Here is a 15,233-nt window from a genome sequence, read left to right as displayed (position 1 = left end):
TCACCTGCCGATCGTACTTTAGCCTCGATTAATCAACGGATGTCAGCAGGTATGTTATTCCTCATGAGTAATCGCATGCGTTCGGACCGAGCTTTGTAGATCGTAAGGAGGGCATTCTGAGGAAGTGAAGGGAATCGCTTGTGAAGTTTCGCTAGAATCTCGTTTCTGTCCATACTTTTGCCTCAAAATATCAGTTATTATGGGAAACTGAAGTAACCGACTTGATTGTCACGGAGTACCGTTATCCGCCACTTCACCGAGGTAACAAACTAAAGCACACAAACAGAAAAATAAATTAAAACACACAAAGAAAATTAAAATCGTTCTCTTATTGAATTTACCTCAAGCTCCAACTGGATGTCGTAAACACTTCTCTCAATGTCTCTGAGTTGACTTTCTAAACCCTCAACATAGGTTACTAACTCTGGTGGTTGTAGAGCCCAAATGCGATGTGTTTTACAAAATTGAATCTGCCTTTTGAGATGAGTTTTGACACGTTGAAGTGGTTTAAGAATGTTCAGGAGGAACGGTCTAAGTAAGGTACTCATGATTAAAAACGATAAAAGAAAACTTAATAGTTAAACAAACACAATTATGCAAAAATAATTTCAATTAGCAGAAGAATAATATAAAGAAAGAAAAAAAATCAAATCAACGAAAAGAAAAAAAATCAATTCAAATCTGGTGGGTCACTCAAATTTATTTCGGTGTCTTCTCCATGTGGTTGGTATTCTAGATATGGCTTTAATCTTTGACAATTAACTTTAAACGTGACACTGTTCTTTGGGTCCTTAATTTCAATTGCCCCATGTGGAAAAACAGTATGAACAATAAATGGGCTAGACCAACGAGAGTTAACTTACCTGGGAATAGGTGCAAGCGAGAATTGAATAAAAGCACTTTCTGACCCGGAGTGAACGATTTTCTCATAATTTGCTTATCATGGAAGACTTTCATTCGTTGCTTGTAAATCTTGGCATTTTCGTATGCATCATTACGAATTTCTTCAAGTTCTGCCAGCTGTAATCTTCTTTCTGAGCTGGCTTGTTGCATGTCAAAATTGAATTTCTTGATGGCCCAATATACACGATGCTCGAGTTCCACAGGTAGGTGGCAAGCTTTTTCATATACTAGCCTGTAGGGTGACATCCCAATCGGGGTCTTGAAAGCCGTTCTATATGCCCATAATGCATCATCAAGTCTTAATGACCAATCTTTCCTGTCTGGCCTCACCGTTTTTTCTAATATGTGCTTTATTTCTCGATTGGATATCTCAACTTGGCCACTGGTTTGCGGATGATACGGAGTCGCCACTTTGTGTGTGATTGAATACTTTGTCAAAAAAGCTTTGAATGCTTTGTTACAAAAGTGGGCACCACCATCACTAATTATTGCTCGAGAGAATCCAAAGCGTGAGACAATATTGCTTTTCAAAAATCCTATCACCACCTTGTGATCATTGGTTCTACATGGAATTGCTTCTACCCATTTCGATACGTAGTCAACAGTAACCAATATGTATTGATGGCCAAAAGAAGAGGGAAAGGGTCCTATGAAGTCGATACCCCATACATTAAAAATCTCAACCACTAAAATTGGATTTAGTGGCATCATATTCCTTCGTGTAATGCTCCCCATTTGTTGACACCTATCACATGAAGAACAAAAAGTGTAAGCATCTCGAAATATAGTTGGCCAATAAAAAACCACATTGTAAAACTTTAGCTGCTGTTTTCTTAGCATTGAAATGGCCTCCACAAGCTTGTTCATGGCAGAATGAAAGAATATTCTGAATTTCATTTTCTGGGACACATTGTCTAACAATTTTGTTAACATAAATATGTTAATAATATTGATTTTGATGATAACAAATTTTAAATGTATTTTGACATAAATATTGGAGCTATTTCTTAATAAACGAAAACTCTTTTAATCATTGCCTTATTTCTTCATAAAATATGGTTTTTCAAATTAGAAAGAAATTCTCTGCAAAAACATGTTTAAAATTACAATTCTGGTTATAAACGGTGAACCGGTTATTTTAAACGGTTAACCGATTATAGGCAGAGAGTAACACATTTCCTAAACCTCTAACCGTTTATGGAAAACGGAAAACACAATGGATAGGGAGGTTACTGGAAATTAACGGTAAACCGTTTGCTTTTAAACGGTTAACCGATTATCACCAGAGAGCAACATATTTGCCTAAGCTCTAGCCGTTTATGCTTAACGGAAACACCTAAGATGGGAAGGCTACTGGACACTAACGGGGAACCGTTTATTTTAAACGGTTAACCGATAACGTCCAGAATTGAAGGTTGTCCTCTTCTGGCATTGATTAACGAAAACTGATAAGGCTAATTTATTGTGCAGGTTACTGGAGACAAACGGCAAACCGTTTATTTTTAAACGGTCAACCGATAACACCCAGAGAAGCCACTTTATGCAAACCCTTAACCGCTAAATGAAAACGGATTAACTGATGTTCATTGTGCAGGTCTCTGGAAGTTAACGGCGAAAGGGCAATCCTAAACGGCAAACCGTTTATTTAAAATCTGGCCCAACGGTAACTTTGACCAGCCTAAACGGTTAACCGTTAATGGCTAACGGCGAACCGTTTTCTGTCCGACAGTTTGTAACGGCTAGATTTTCAGCTCCAAATATAAATAAGCTCATTCAAATTCAAAGAAGATTGATCACAACACAACTATTTGAGCTAATATTCGAGAATACAATCTTCATAGAGCTTAGAACACATTCTTGCTTCATCTACTCACATATCAAACATCATTGTGTAATCTTATATATTGTGAGAGGCAAAACAATTTGTAATCTTTTACTTTGAGTGATTGTAAGTGTTGGGATACACTTGGGTTAAGAGATTGGGGATAATCTCTTGTTGTAAAGGTCCATTGACACATTGGAAGTCAAGTGTAAGCATTTGAAGCCTTGGAGGCTTGCTTAGTGGAATCCTCAAGCCCGGAAAGCTTGGAGGCGTGGACGTAGGCGAGGTTGGCCGAACCACGTAAAAATCTCGTGTTTGAATCTCTCTTCCCTTATCTTTTTATATTGTGATCATCTTAATTGTTATTGCTTTGAATTTGAGTTATATTTGCATTAAGATTTTCTTTAATATTGAATAATTTTTTTAGAATCCCAATTCACCCCCCCTCTTGGGTTGCATACTTGTATTTCAAATTTGATCAGTACAATACTTGAACAAATACGGGTCATCCCAAAAGAAATTCTTTATCTCTGCAAAGAATTTAGCCTTGTCTTGCTTGGTCCAATGCTCTGGAAGTTTACCTGTAACAAGATAATTAACTATATCAGCATACCAAGGTAATACTTCCACACTCATTAATTGTTCATCTGGAAATGACTCATTCAATATTAATGGCTCTGTAATTGTGTCAAAATGGAGACGAGAGAGGTGGTCCGCCACAACATTTTCTGTCCCTTTCTTATCTTTGAATTCCAAGTCAAATTCCTGCAAAAGTAACACCCAACGAATTAGTCTAGCTTTTGCATCTTTCTTTGTGAGAAGATATTTAAGAGCAGCATGATCTGTGAATATAATTATTTTACAACCAATGAGATAGGATCGAAATTTTTCCAATGCAAACACTACTGCTAGTATTTCTTTTTCAGTAGTTGAATAGTTCAACTGTGCATCATTTAATGTCATACTAGCATAGTAAATAACGTAGGGAATTCGATCAACTCTTTGTCCTAATACTGCTCCTACTGCATAATCAGATGCATCACACATTAGCTCAAATGGTAAGCTCCAGTTTGGGGCCTGAATGATGGGTGCTGATGTCAACAACTGTTTTAATTTTTCAAACGCCATAAGACATGAATCATTAAAGATAAAAGGTACATCCTTAGCAAGTAAATTGCATAAGGGTCTAGAAACTTTGCTAAAATCTTTAATGAAACGTCTATAGAAACCAGCATGCCCAAGGAAAGATCTTACTTCTCTGACTGTTTTGGGTGGAGGAAGATAAAAAATGAGATCCACATTGGCTTTGTCAACCTCAATACCTTTGCTCGAAATGATGTGACCGAGAACAATACCTTGTTTTACCATAAAATGGCATTTCTCCCAATTTAAGACCAAGTTCTTCTCGATACATCTCTGCAAAACTAGTGTTAAATGATGTAAACATTGATCAAACGAGTCACCAAAGACAGAAAAGTCATCCATAAAGACTTCAAGAAATCGTTCAACCATATCAGAAAAAATGCTTAGCATGCATCGTTAAAATGTAGCAGGTGCATTACATAATCCAAATGGCATCCTCCTATATGCAAAAGTGCCAAAAGGACAAGTGAAAGTAGTTTTCTCTTGATCTTTTGGTGCTATGGGAATCTGATTATATCCTGAGTAGCCATCTAGAAAGCAATAAAATTCATGGCCTGCTAATCTATCAAGCATTTGATCAATAAATGGTAAAGGAAAATGGTCTTTACGTGTGACAGAATTCAATTTTCTATAATCAATGCATACACGCCATCCTGTAGGTACTCTAGTGGGTATCAATTCATTATCAGCATTGGTAACTACTGTGACTCCTGACGTTTTGGGGACGACTTGTACAGGACTGACCCATGAACTATCAGAAATTGGGTAAATGATACTTGCATCTAATAGCTTAAGGACTTCAGTTCTAATAACTTCTTTCATGTTATGATTTAACCGACGTTGCATCTCCCTAGTAGATTTAGCATTTTCATCGAGGTGAATGTAATGCATGCAGTCTACTGGGTTTATACCTTTAATGTCTGCTATGGTCCATCCGAATGCCCCTTTGTGCTCTTTCAAAACATCCAACAACTTACCTTTTTGTTCGTTATTGAGGGATGATGAAATGATTACCGGGAAAGTACTTTCTTCTCCCAAAAATGCATATTTCAATGTGTTGGGCAATGGTTTGAGCTCAAGTTTCGGTGGTGATTCTGATGATGGGATGAGTTTCTTCTCTGATGGTGCTAGTTGTTCAACTCTTGACTTCCATTTATTGGTGTCCATGGATGGTGCTGAGTCAAGTAGGGCGTTGACCTCTTCGACCGATCTGTTAATATCAAAATCAAAACCAAAGTGAGTTAAACATGTCTGTAAAGGATCATCACTAAGGTTTGAAATAAAAGTGTCATCAATTAATGCTTCTATTAAATCCACATCAACAATTCCATCATCTGCATTGTGAGGTTGTTTGGTAATGTTGAAGATGTTCAGCTCCATAGTCATGTTGCCGAAGGACAACTGCATATTTCTAATCCTGCATTGAATGTGAGCATCCGCAGTTGCCAAGAAAGGTCGGCCTAAAATAATGGGGATGTGCTTCCTTGAATCCTGTATAGGTTGAGTGTCAATTACAATGAAATCAACAGGAAAATAAAACTTGTCTACCTGGATAAGCACGTCCTCCACAATACCACGAGGTATTTTCGTGGACTGATCTGCAAGTTGTAACACCACTGGAGTTGGGTGTAATTCTCCCAGTCCAAGTTTCACAAATATTAAATAAGGCAACAGATTTACACTAGCTCTTAAATCCAACAAAGCATTCTTAATTGTGTGGTTCCCTATACTACATGAGATAATGGGGGAGCCTGGGTCTTTGCATTTTAAAGGAATTTTATGTTGGAGTATAGAACTAATGTTTTCTGTTAAAAATGCATTCTTTTGAACATGCATATTTCTCTTTTTAGTACAAAGGTCTTTAAGAAACTTGGCATAAGATGGAACTTGTTTAATAGCATCAAGTAAAGGGATGTTAACACTTACCTGTTTGAAGATTTCAAGAATCTCACCTGTGAATTTTCCCTTCTTGCCTTTAGCTAACCTCTGGGGAAATGGAGCTTTCGGAACATATTCTCGTGGGTTGGTTTCTTTTTTCTCCTCCGGTGGTGAGTCCTCAATACTCACAGGTACAATTTGATTTTCTTTTGTCACTGGCATCTCCACTTTGTTGTCGACTTCTTTTCCTTTTCGCAAGGTCATTACTGCTTTGACTTCTCTATGCTGCTGTGGTGAACTGGTACTTGCTTCATGCACTCCTTTAGGGTTAGGCACTGGTTGACTTGGAAACTTACCTTTCTCAACGGTCATTGCCAAGGTCTGAACTGAAAAAGCAAGTTGTCCCACCATCTTCTCGAGGCTTGAAACTGATTGGGCTTGTGAGTTGAAGCCCGCTCTCAATTCATTTCGTAGTCCATCAATGGTGCGGTTCTGTTGCTCAATCGTAGAGTGAGTAAGATTCTTGAAATTTTGGAATGAATCCTCCCATGGTCTAGGTTGGGAGTAGTTCTGGTTCTGATTGTATGGTCTAAATGGGGGCTGAGAGGCTTGAGGAATTTGCGGAATTGGTTGCATTCGTGGAGCTGGAGCTGCTGGTCCATTCTGTTGGAATCCTTGAGACCAAGAAAAATTGGGGTGGTCTCTCCATCCAGGATTATATGTGTTGGAGTATGGGTTGTAATTCGATGGTTTTCTTATTACACCTATGGCATTGGCTTGATCTGAGTATGAGTCATGGTCATGTGATTATGTTGATTTAGCAGTCGATAACGATGCTATTTGTCGAGCAAGACCTTCAACCATCTCCTTGACTTCTTTGATTCCTGAAGTTGATTCGCCAATTTGAACCTCATTCACTCCTTTAATTCTTCTAGTAATCCTGAGTGATCGACTCCGTTGTTGGGAATTATCTGCTTGTCGCTGGAAGAATTCCCAAATTTCTGATGCACTTTTTGACATTAGCTCTCCTCCACTTGTTGCCATTAGCCATTCTTGCACATTCGGCAATAATCCCTCCAAAAAGTATTGACATTGGTGCCATTTCTCGTACCCATGATGTGGACACTTCAAGAGTAGCCCATTGAATTGCTCTCACGTTTCGAAAAACTGATCGTCCTTTCTCTGGGTAAACTCCGAGATTTCCCTGCGAATAACATTGGTTTTATGCACTGGGAAATATTTATTCAAAAATTTTGTAATCATTTGTTCCCATGATGTGATGCTATTAACAGGCAAAGTATTTAACCATGAACGAGCTCTATCCTTTAAAGAAAATGGGAATAATCTGAGTTTAACATCATCGTCTGAAAAATTCTTATATTTAAATGTTTGACAAATGGCATGAAAATCATTCAGATGATTATATGGGTCCTCATTTTCTAAGCCATAGAATGTGGGGAGACAATTTAGCACACTAGGTTTTAGTTCAAAACTTATAGCAGCTACATTTGGGTATCTTATGCATGATGTGCTCAAATTAGCTAAGGGACTAAAATAGTCCTTAAATGGCCTCTCTTGTGGTGCTTGTAAATCCATTCCAAATTTATTTTTAATGTACTTTTGTGTGCGAAGTGTTTTTTCTAGTTCAAGGTCTATAGGTTCAAGATTAGGAAATAATGACCTACGACCATGCATGCAAAACAAATAAAATAAAAATAAAGATGGGAACAAAACAAATAAAAATAAAGAAGAGGGAGAAATTACGATACTAACCTTATTGCGCTATTACAACCTTTCTATAAAAATACACAAAAACAGATACGTGAAATAAATTAACTAAAAATAAATTAATAAAATAAAAAAAATTACAAAGAAAAATAAATTAAAAATTAAATCACAGAATTTTAAAGAAGAGAAAAAGAAAAGAAATACTAGCCTTTAAATGTAGATTCACTTTTTTTTCTTTTTTTTTAATTAAAAAAATACAAGAAAACAAATAAAAGAAATTATTCAAAAAAATTAATTCTATAAATTAAAATTACTTACCTCCCCGGCAACGGCGCCAAAAACTTGTTGTGCAAATTTTAATATACTCGCAAGCCACGTCACCATCAACAGTACATAAGAATTTTAGCCCAACAGGATCGTGATACCTCATCAGTCAATGCCACGTCATCGATCCGTCTATGTGAACAGTGTTGTGAACAGTAACGTAATTAGTACCGTACACGTGAATAGTACCGTACATATGAATAGTGCTATTTTTCCTTTTATGCTCCTCCTAAGGTTTTCGACCGTCCTGAGTTCAAAAGTGATGTTCGTTTTGCCGTCTGATCTCTCCTTTATTGTGAAATGACTATAATGCCCCTAAAATACATAAAATACTTAATTAAAATAAAACACATGTAATTAAATCACAAGAAGGTTAAATACATAAAAGTAAGGGTTGTTAGTAAGACATGAAATGTAAAATGACGGTTTTCTCCTTTATAAATATGCATTTTCTAACACTCAACACAAAGCATGCATAAAAATTTAAATTACTGAAATTTAAATGCTTTAAAATAAATTGCAGAAATTTAAACATACAGAACTTTAAATTTATTACAAACTTTAAAAGGAATTACAAATCTTACATTTGATTTTTCTTGCTTTGTTCTTCTTTAAAGAAAAATATAGAAGAAATGGGAAATTAATCTGAAGACAGGAAAATTCCTTATCGTCTTCCGATTCCTGATTCCCAGAGAGAGAGAGAGAGAAAGGAGAAAGAAAGAAAGAAAAATTAGAATTCAAAAAATCTGAGGAGTCTAAGTCTTCCTCCCGATTTAAATACAAAGACTGGATCTTTAACTGTAGCGAGTCTGTAGCTTCACAACTGTAGCAAAATTGTAGCTTCATCATTGTAGCGAAACTGTAGCTTTATCACTGTAGCGAAACTGTAGTTTTAAAATTATTCGGGTGAAGAGACATGTGCGCTTTCACTTGTGTCCAGAGGACCACCCGGCAAAACAATTTTACTCTTTTTTTTTACATCAACGAGAAAGAAATAGTACAAATAATCACAAATAATTACAAATAATATTTTAGTGCTTTATTGGAGAGAAGATCCCGAAGCAGTCGTTTTCATTGTCGTCACCAAGGGATATAAAGGGCTCTGCACTTTCGTTGTCGGATGAGCTGGCAACAGATGGCTCAGATCTAGATGCAAGCAGCTGTTCCATGACTTTAAAATATTCTTCTTCTGTTTTGGCACTTGCCAATAGAGATTGGGCTTTAGATTTTTGGGTAAGGAATGTTCCTTGGGCTTTAATATCTTTGACGGTTGAGTGTAGAAGGTTTTTAGAGGAGAGCCAATTTTCGATCATATTAACAGTCAATTTGGACTGTTCATCAAATTTTGACCCCCATTTGACTTTAAAGGTTCTTTGTAAAATTAGTTGGGCATCTTGTGGATGGTATCGGAAGTTCCACATCCATACCCAGAGAAGAAAGAAATTTGTAAGAAACAGAGAAAATGAGGAAATCGTTTCTCAAATTCTGTAGGTACATAATGGGTTTTAAAAAGATTTAGGCACTGGATGGCATTTTGGGTGAGGATTTCAGGGCATGGGCCGAAATAATTCCACCACTGCTGGAACCAGTTTTAAAGGCTTTGGACGGTTATTTTTGAGTTGAAGAAAAATAACAAAGAATGAGTTTTCTTTGGGTTTTGGATGAAAAATGTGTTAAACCATGCCTGTTGATAGTCCCAGTAAGAATAGGACAGGCAGTGTGGCAAACACATTTGAAAATTGGCGGGGAAGGGTTTTAGTTTATGGAGTTGGTCTCCCCATTGTTTTGGGCTCAAAACCTTTAGGATAATGGCAGTGGAGTAGGCTGGTTCTGTATGGGTTTCGCTAAGGAAGAAATGTTTAAATTTTACAAACTCAGTAGACTCCAAAATGCTTTGATAATAACACTAGGGCTTTGTTAAGTCCCAAGGTTTGAAAAACCATCCCTTAGGGAAAATATTTGAAATTAGTTGAAAAGGATCAGTGTGGTAAAAACCATCTTCCATGGATAAAACATTTTGAAAATGGGCTTTATCATACTAATCCGAAGTTTTCTTTGAAATATTTGTTTGGGAAAGAACAATCTGGGATGATGAACTTTCTCCAGAAAGAACTACATTTTGTAAAGAGGCTTTAGAAATTTTTTTAGAAATGGATTTTTCTTCTTTAGGGGAAATCTGACTTTGAGAAAAGCTTTGTAATGCAAGCATAAGTTCAGGGGATTTAGAAATGGATTTCATACATTCATTTACCTGTTCTTGAGAGGCGTTGGCTTTAGATTTGGCTTCTTCGTCTTCAATCATATCGATCCATGATTTGATTGGCATGGCTGATGAAAGTAATTTTTCTTTAGGAGGGGAAGATTGGGAGGCTTTAGAAGGTGTCTGGGATACAGGGTCTTTGAGGATCCATTTTCGTTTGTCTTTCTTTTTGGGCGGCATTTATCTGTTTTGAAGGAATTCCCTGGTTAGAAAATCAGGGAGAGAATTTGTATCTCCTTTAATAATATATATATATATATATATATATATATTCGGACAAATCACTTTCAAAATTAAAGAAAAGGGTAAATTTTAGGGACCTCCCCTGAGGTTTGAAGTATTAACATTTTAATAGAATGTATTGATGTAATTACACATACCTCCCTTGTCGTTAGTATAAAAATGCGTATGGTGTTAGTATAAAAGAATAAATATGTAAAAGCTTATTTAAAATTCAAAATAATTCAAAATTAAAGCTTTAAGTTCTTGATGTCTGTGAAACATTGCTTGGTTTACTCTATTATCTAGTGGTGTGTAATGACCAGTGGACAAAAGTAAAAAAAATATTCACAAAATAAAGCATGCACTTAGCTTTCTCTTTCATCTACGCAACACCCAACCATTTCGTCTTCCTAAGGCTGTGAAGAAGCAGCTGCATTTGCCCAAAACCTTTTCAAGATTAAAAAACATTTTAGCTTCAATTACGAACAAGAAGAGTTCTGATGGTGGCCGAAGTCTTCCATGAAGCGAGTACCAGCGGCGAACGACTTTATTCGCAACAGGAGTGAGAAAGAAATAATATGTAGGTGATTTTGTTGAACCTGAGTTAATTAAACCTGAAAATGGGTTCTTTGTATCTTGAATTTTTTTTTTGTGCATGTTGATTTCAACAACCGTGGGTTTTGATTTTCCTCATTTTGAGCTAATCAAAGTGTAATGATAGAAAACTTTAGCCTTTATGTAAATTTTGATTTAAAAATTAGTGGGTTTATCACTGTTATGAAGTTGTTCTGCACTGAGCAAAGGAATGAAAAGAGAAAAAAAAAATCTTTTCTCAATATTTTTTCTTGACTTATCCTTGTTTTGAATTCTTTTGCGTCATCATCGTCCGTAATTGATTAATTTGCAGTTGGAAACTAGAGAGACTCGAACAAAATCGTAGCTTATATGGCATCTCCTAGTTGTAGAGATATAGTGGTTTTATTTTAAATTACTTTGGCATGTTTTCAGCACCTATTAGAATTTTTGATAATTCCGTGCTTGTTCCACAATTTTTTTCCTTTTTTTCTTGGCCACTCCTACTGCATTCTCTTTTTTGGTTTATTTTAAGCTGTGGTAGCTGGTGAAAAGATTGATTATATTTTATGACAATTCATCAGCTGCCTGTACCCATCGGTTCTCATTCATTTTATTTAATAATTTATTATTTTTGCGGGAAGGGTGTTTTAATAATTTTAACAGTCAACTAACGGTCAACTTAACTGGTAATTAACAACGAGGGAAGTATGTGTAATTGCATTAATACATTCTATCAAAGTGTTAATACTTCAAACCTCAGGGAAGGTCCTTAAAAATTACCCGAAAAAAAAAAAAGAAAACTTACCCATCGTTTTTGGAGTTAGAATCTCTTGAAAGCCCCAAAGTTAAAGGTAGGCTACGGAAAGAGTTGACTTTCGTAGCGATGGAGGAGAGGAAGCATTTTGTGTTAGTTCATGGAGCTTGCCTTGGAGCCTGGTGTTGTACAAAGTCGTGACCCTTCTGAAACTTGCCTGTCACCATGTGAGTGCTATAGACCTTGGAGCTTCTGGGGTCAATAGCAAGCGGCTCGATGATGAAATTGCTTCCATTTCAGATTATTTGCAGCCGCTGATGGAGTTCATGGCCTGTTTACCACAAGAAAAAAAGGTGATTTTGGTTGGTCACAGCTACAGCGGCCTCTGTATTTCTCTTACCATGGAAAATTTTCATAAGAAAATATCGGTTGCAGTGTTTATCTCCGCATATATGCCTCACTACAAGTCTCCACCAGCAGCTCTCATACAAGAAGTAAAGAAATTTTTCTAATTTTTTATATAATCAATTAATTTGTTAATATAATATCTATAAAAAAATGCATCTTTCATTTTAATTATTTACGTGTTTGGTGTGGTTGTCAGTATTTTAACAGGACCCCAGTGGAGTCTTTACTGGATTGCCAATTTACATTCAACAAAGGCCTGGAAAATCCGCCAACTTCAGCTCTCTTTGGAGCAGAGTACATGAAGACCGTGCTTTGCAAGCGCTGCCAGTTAGAGGCAAGCCATCAAGTTCTTCATTAAAAGCATACAAAATTCCATCGCATGTGTTTTTTTTTTTTAAAGTACACTCAAATTTTCTACTTTCGTTAATAATCGATAATATTAAAAAAAATGTCTATCTGACATTTCGCAAGAAGGAAGAAAATTTCTACTTAATTATTCTTTAATTGAGGTAGGAATTGATTCTTTATGTTTCAAAATGGGAACTCGAACTACTACTCACACATCTCGCCACTTAGACCTCGGCCTCACGCATTGATTAATGGGTAACTGAATTTGTGTCTTTCCTAATTAATTAATTATTCACTTTCATGATGCAGGATTTGGAACTGACCAAAATGTTGGTCAGACCAACGGGGTTTTTCGTGGAAGATTTGTCCAAAGAATCTCTGTTGACAAAAGAAAAGTTCGGGTCGGTGGATCGAGTTTACGTCATCTGCAAAGAAGATGAAGTGATGAAAGAGGTCTTCCAGCGAGCGATGATCGAGGATTACCATCCTAAACAAGTTGTGTCAATTTCTGCAGCTGGCCATATGGTCATGCTTTCAAAGCCTGAAGAGCTTTGCCAAATTCTACTAGAAGACATTGCTCACAAATAATAGTATAATATTGTTATGATTTGTGATTAATTTTATTATTATATAATACAATAATATCTCCACTACAATGAGAAGATCTTTGCTGGGTGGGCAATCTAATTCAAAATAGAAAGAAATCCAATCCAATCCAATCCTTACTATTATTTATTGCATTCCTTGATATCATACGTCGTCGGCGTGGTTGTGTTTTCAAACGGTTCTTTACACGTGGTTCAGTCCGCATGCGTTAACTTATTCAACAATCAGCAAGTCGGCAGGCAAGGCGAGGTTACGAAAGTCAAGCAACCTAAATGAGGACGCACAGCACAGGACTAATTGGACCCGGTGAATGGTGATACAGGGGTCACGTGCGTGAGTAGTGATCGGTCGATCGTTGTTATTGATTATTTATGACCCAAAGCACTGAACCAAATTGTATTGTTATCAAATATGATTACGGAAAGAGGGACAGAGACGTATGGTGGTCACCTTCCACTATTGTTATCAAATATGGAGTGGCGACAAAATCGATTTCAGATTGTGGTCCAATTCATATATATGGGTCCGCTTAAAATACAGCCGCTGTATCTCGTACAGCTGCTTTTTTCTATTTTTTTAATTCAGTACGTAACGGCCACCGGTACCATCGTTTTAATTGGTTAAAGAGGCCAAAATTAAAAGGTGACTATCACACAGATCCCTCATTTTAAGTAAATATTAAGAAAATCAATTCCACATTATTAAACTATGAAAGACCCCCTCAACTTTAAAAAATGAAAATATTTCTTTTTTCTTTTAATTCATGGAAAATATAGTTAATATATTTAACCTATGTACTAATGAAAAAATATAATTAAATAATTAGACTACTATATTTAAAAATATAATTATATTATTTTTTTAATATTATGTTATAAATTAAATGATATTTTGCTTTAAAAAATGTAACTTATATACTAATGAGAATAATATTTAAATATAATAAATTAAAATAAATTATATATTAATTAAGCTATTTTTATTATTATGTTATAAATGTAATGATATTTTGCTTAAGAAACTATCAAAACAATTTTATCATCTTTAATTGCATTACAATCTAAATATCTAAACTTATAATGAAATCAATTTATTTCTAAATATTTGGAAGAAATCAATCTTACTATCTCATGATACACATATAAGGATTTAAATCTCTACCTACTAAAATGAGGGTAATGTTCATCCAACTATCGAATTATTATGATTCCAAACATGTAATTACCCCTCAAATACTGTTGTTGTTATTATTAGAGGCTAACATTAATATGTTTTATATATACCACAAATATAAAGCATCTAATATTTGATATTTTTAAATAAAACTCACAAACAATCTTTTATGCAAATTAATTCATACAAACTTATGTAAAATTAATTACTTTATTTAATCTTTTTTGTTATAATAATTTTTTTGTTAAACATTAATCAAATTCATAATGGTACATGACATGGATAATTACAATTTAAATGCAACTAATATTGAATAATGTTATATTATATTGTACTTACAATTATATAATTTAAGCATGGCAATTATATTTCTAAATTAAATCAAATTATTTGAGTAATACTGCACTCACTAGATAGTTACATGATTTGTAATTTGGTATAATGAATGATGCGCAATTATCACAAAAATTGTTCAATCTTACATTTATATCCATATTTTTCTAAAATTAAGTTAATTTATATAACAACTAAAAATAATAAAATTATATAAAACCATATAAAAATATAAAAATTATATATCCATTTTCATATTAAGTAGTATGTTTGACTAAATTTACTTTTGAAACTCTCTATTCTATTGGAGAGAAATATAATCTTATGAATCTATTTTTATTTGTGCATGTTGAACTTGTTATAATCTTATCTTATGTGCAGTGAAAAATGTTTTTGTTGTACTTCTAACTAAATTTTATATATATAATTTTATTCTAGTGGTAAAAGGAATTGAATTTGAATATGATTTTTTTTCAATATAGCTTAATAACAACTAAATTTGAGCCCATAGATTCAAACCTTAACTGTTTTGTTTTGAACTCAAATGATTTACAACTAAATTAACTGATAGCCATAATTTGATTATTAATATATTTACATAGTAGTGTATCTCATCTATATTAAATTATTAATATAGTTGTAAATAATTAATTTTATATCAACAAAATATATACATATATATACATACAGACATATATATATATATATATGTGTGTGTGTGTGTGTGTGTGTGTGTGTGTGTGTGTGTGTGTGTG

At 34.8% G+C, this 15,233-nt stretch overlaps 1 protein-coding gene across 1 annotated transcript; it reads left to right on the top strand.

Annotated features, from left to right (window-relative positions):
• Positions 1-11,662: 11,662 nt before the first annotated feature.
• Positions 11,663-13,042, top strand: LOC18036289 (methylesterase 10). The gene is given in 4 exon segments (XM_024180707.1): positions 11,663-11,794; positions 11,797-12,104; positions 12,215-12,352; positions 12,676-13,042. Coding segments are annotated over 4 exon segments (780 nt in total). The 5' UTR covers positions 11,663-11,739; the 3' UTR covers positions 12,955-13,042.
• The last annotated feature ends 2,191 nt before the right edge of the window (positions 13,043-15,233 follow it).

The sequence above is a fragment of the Citrus clementina genome, unplaced genomic scaffold, assembly GCF_000493195.1.
Source record: "Citrus clementina cultivar Clemenules unplaced genomic scaffold, Citrus_clementina_v1.0 scaffold_7, whole genome shotgun sequence".
Lineage (NCBI taxonomy): Eukaryota > Viridiplantae > Streptophyta > Magnoliopsida > Sapindales > Rutaceae > Citrus > Citrus x clementina.
This window is presented reverse-complemented; position numbering and strand designations above follow the sequence as displayed.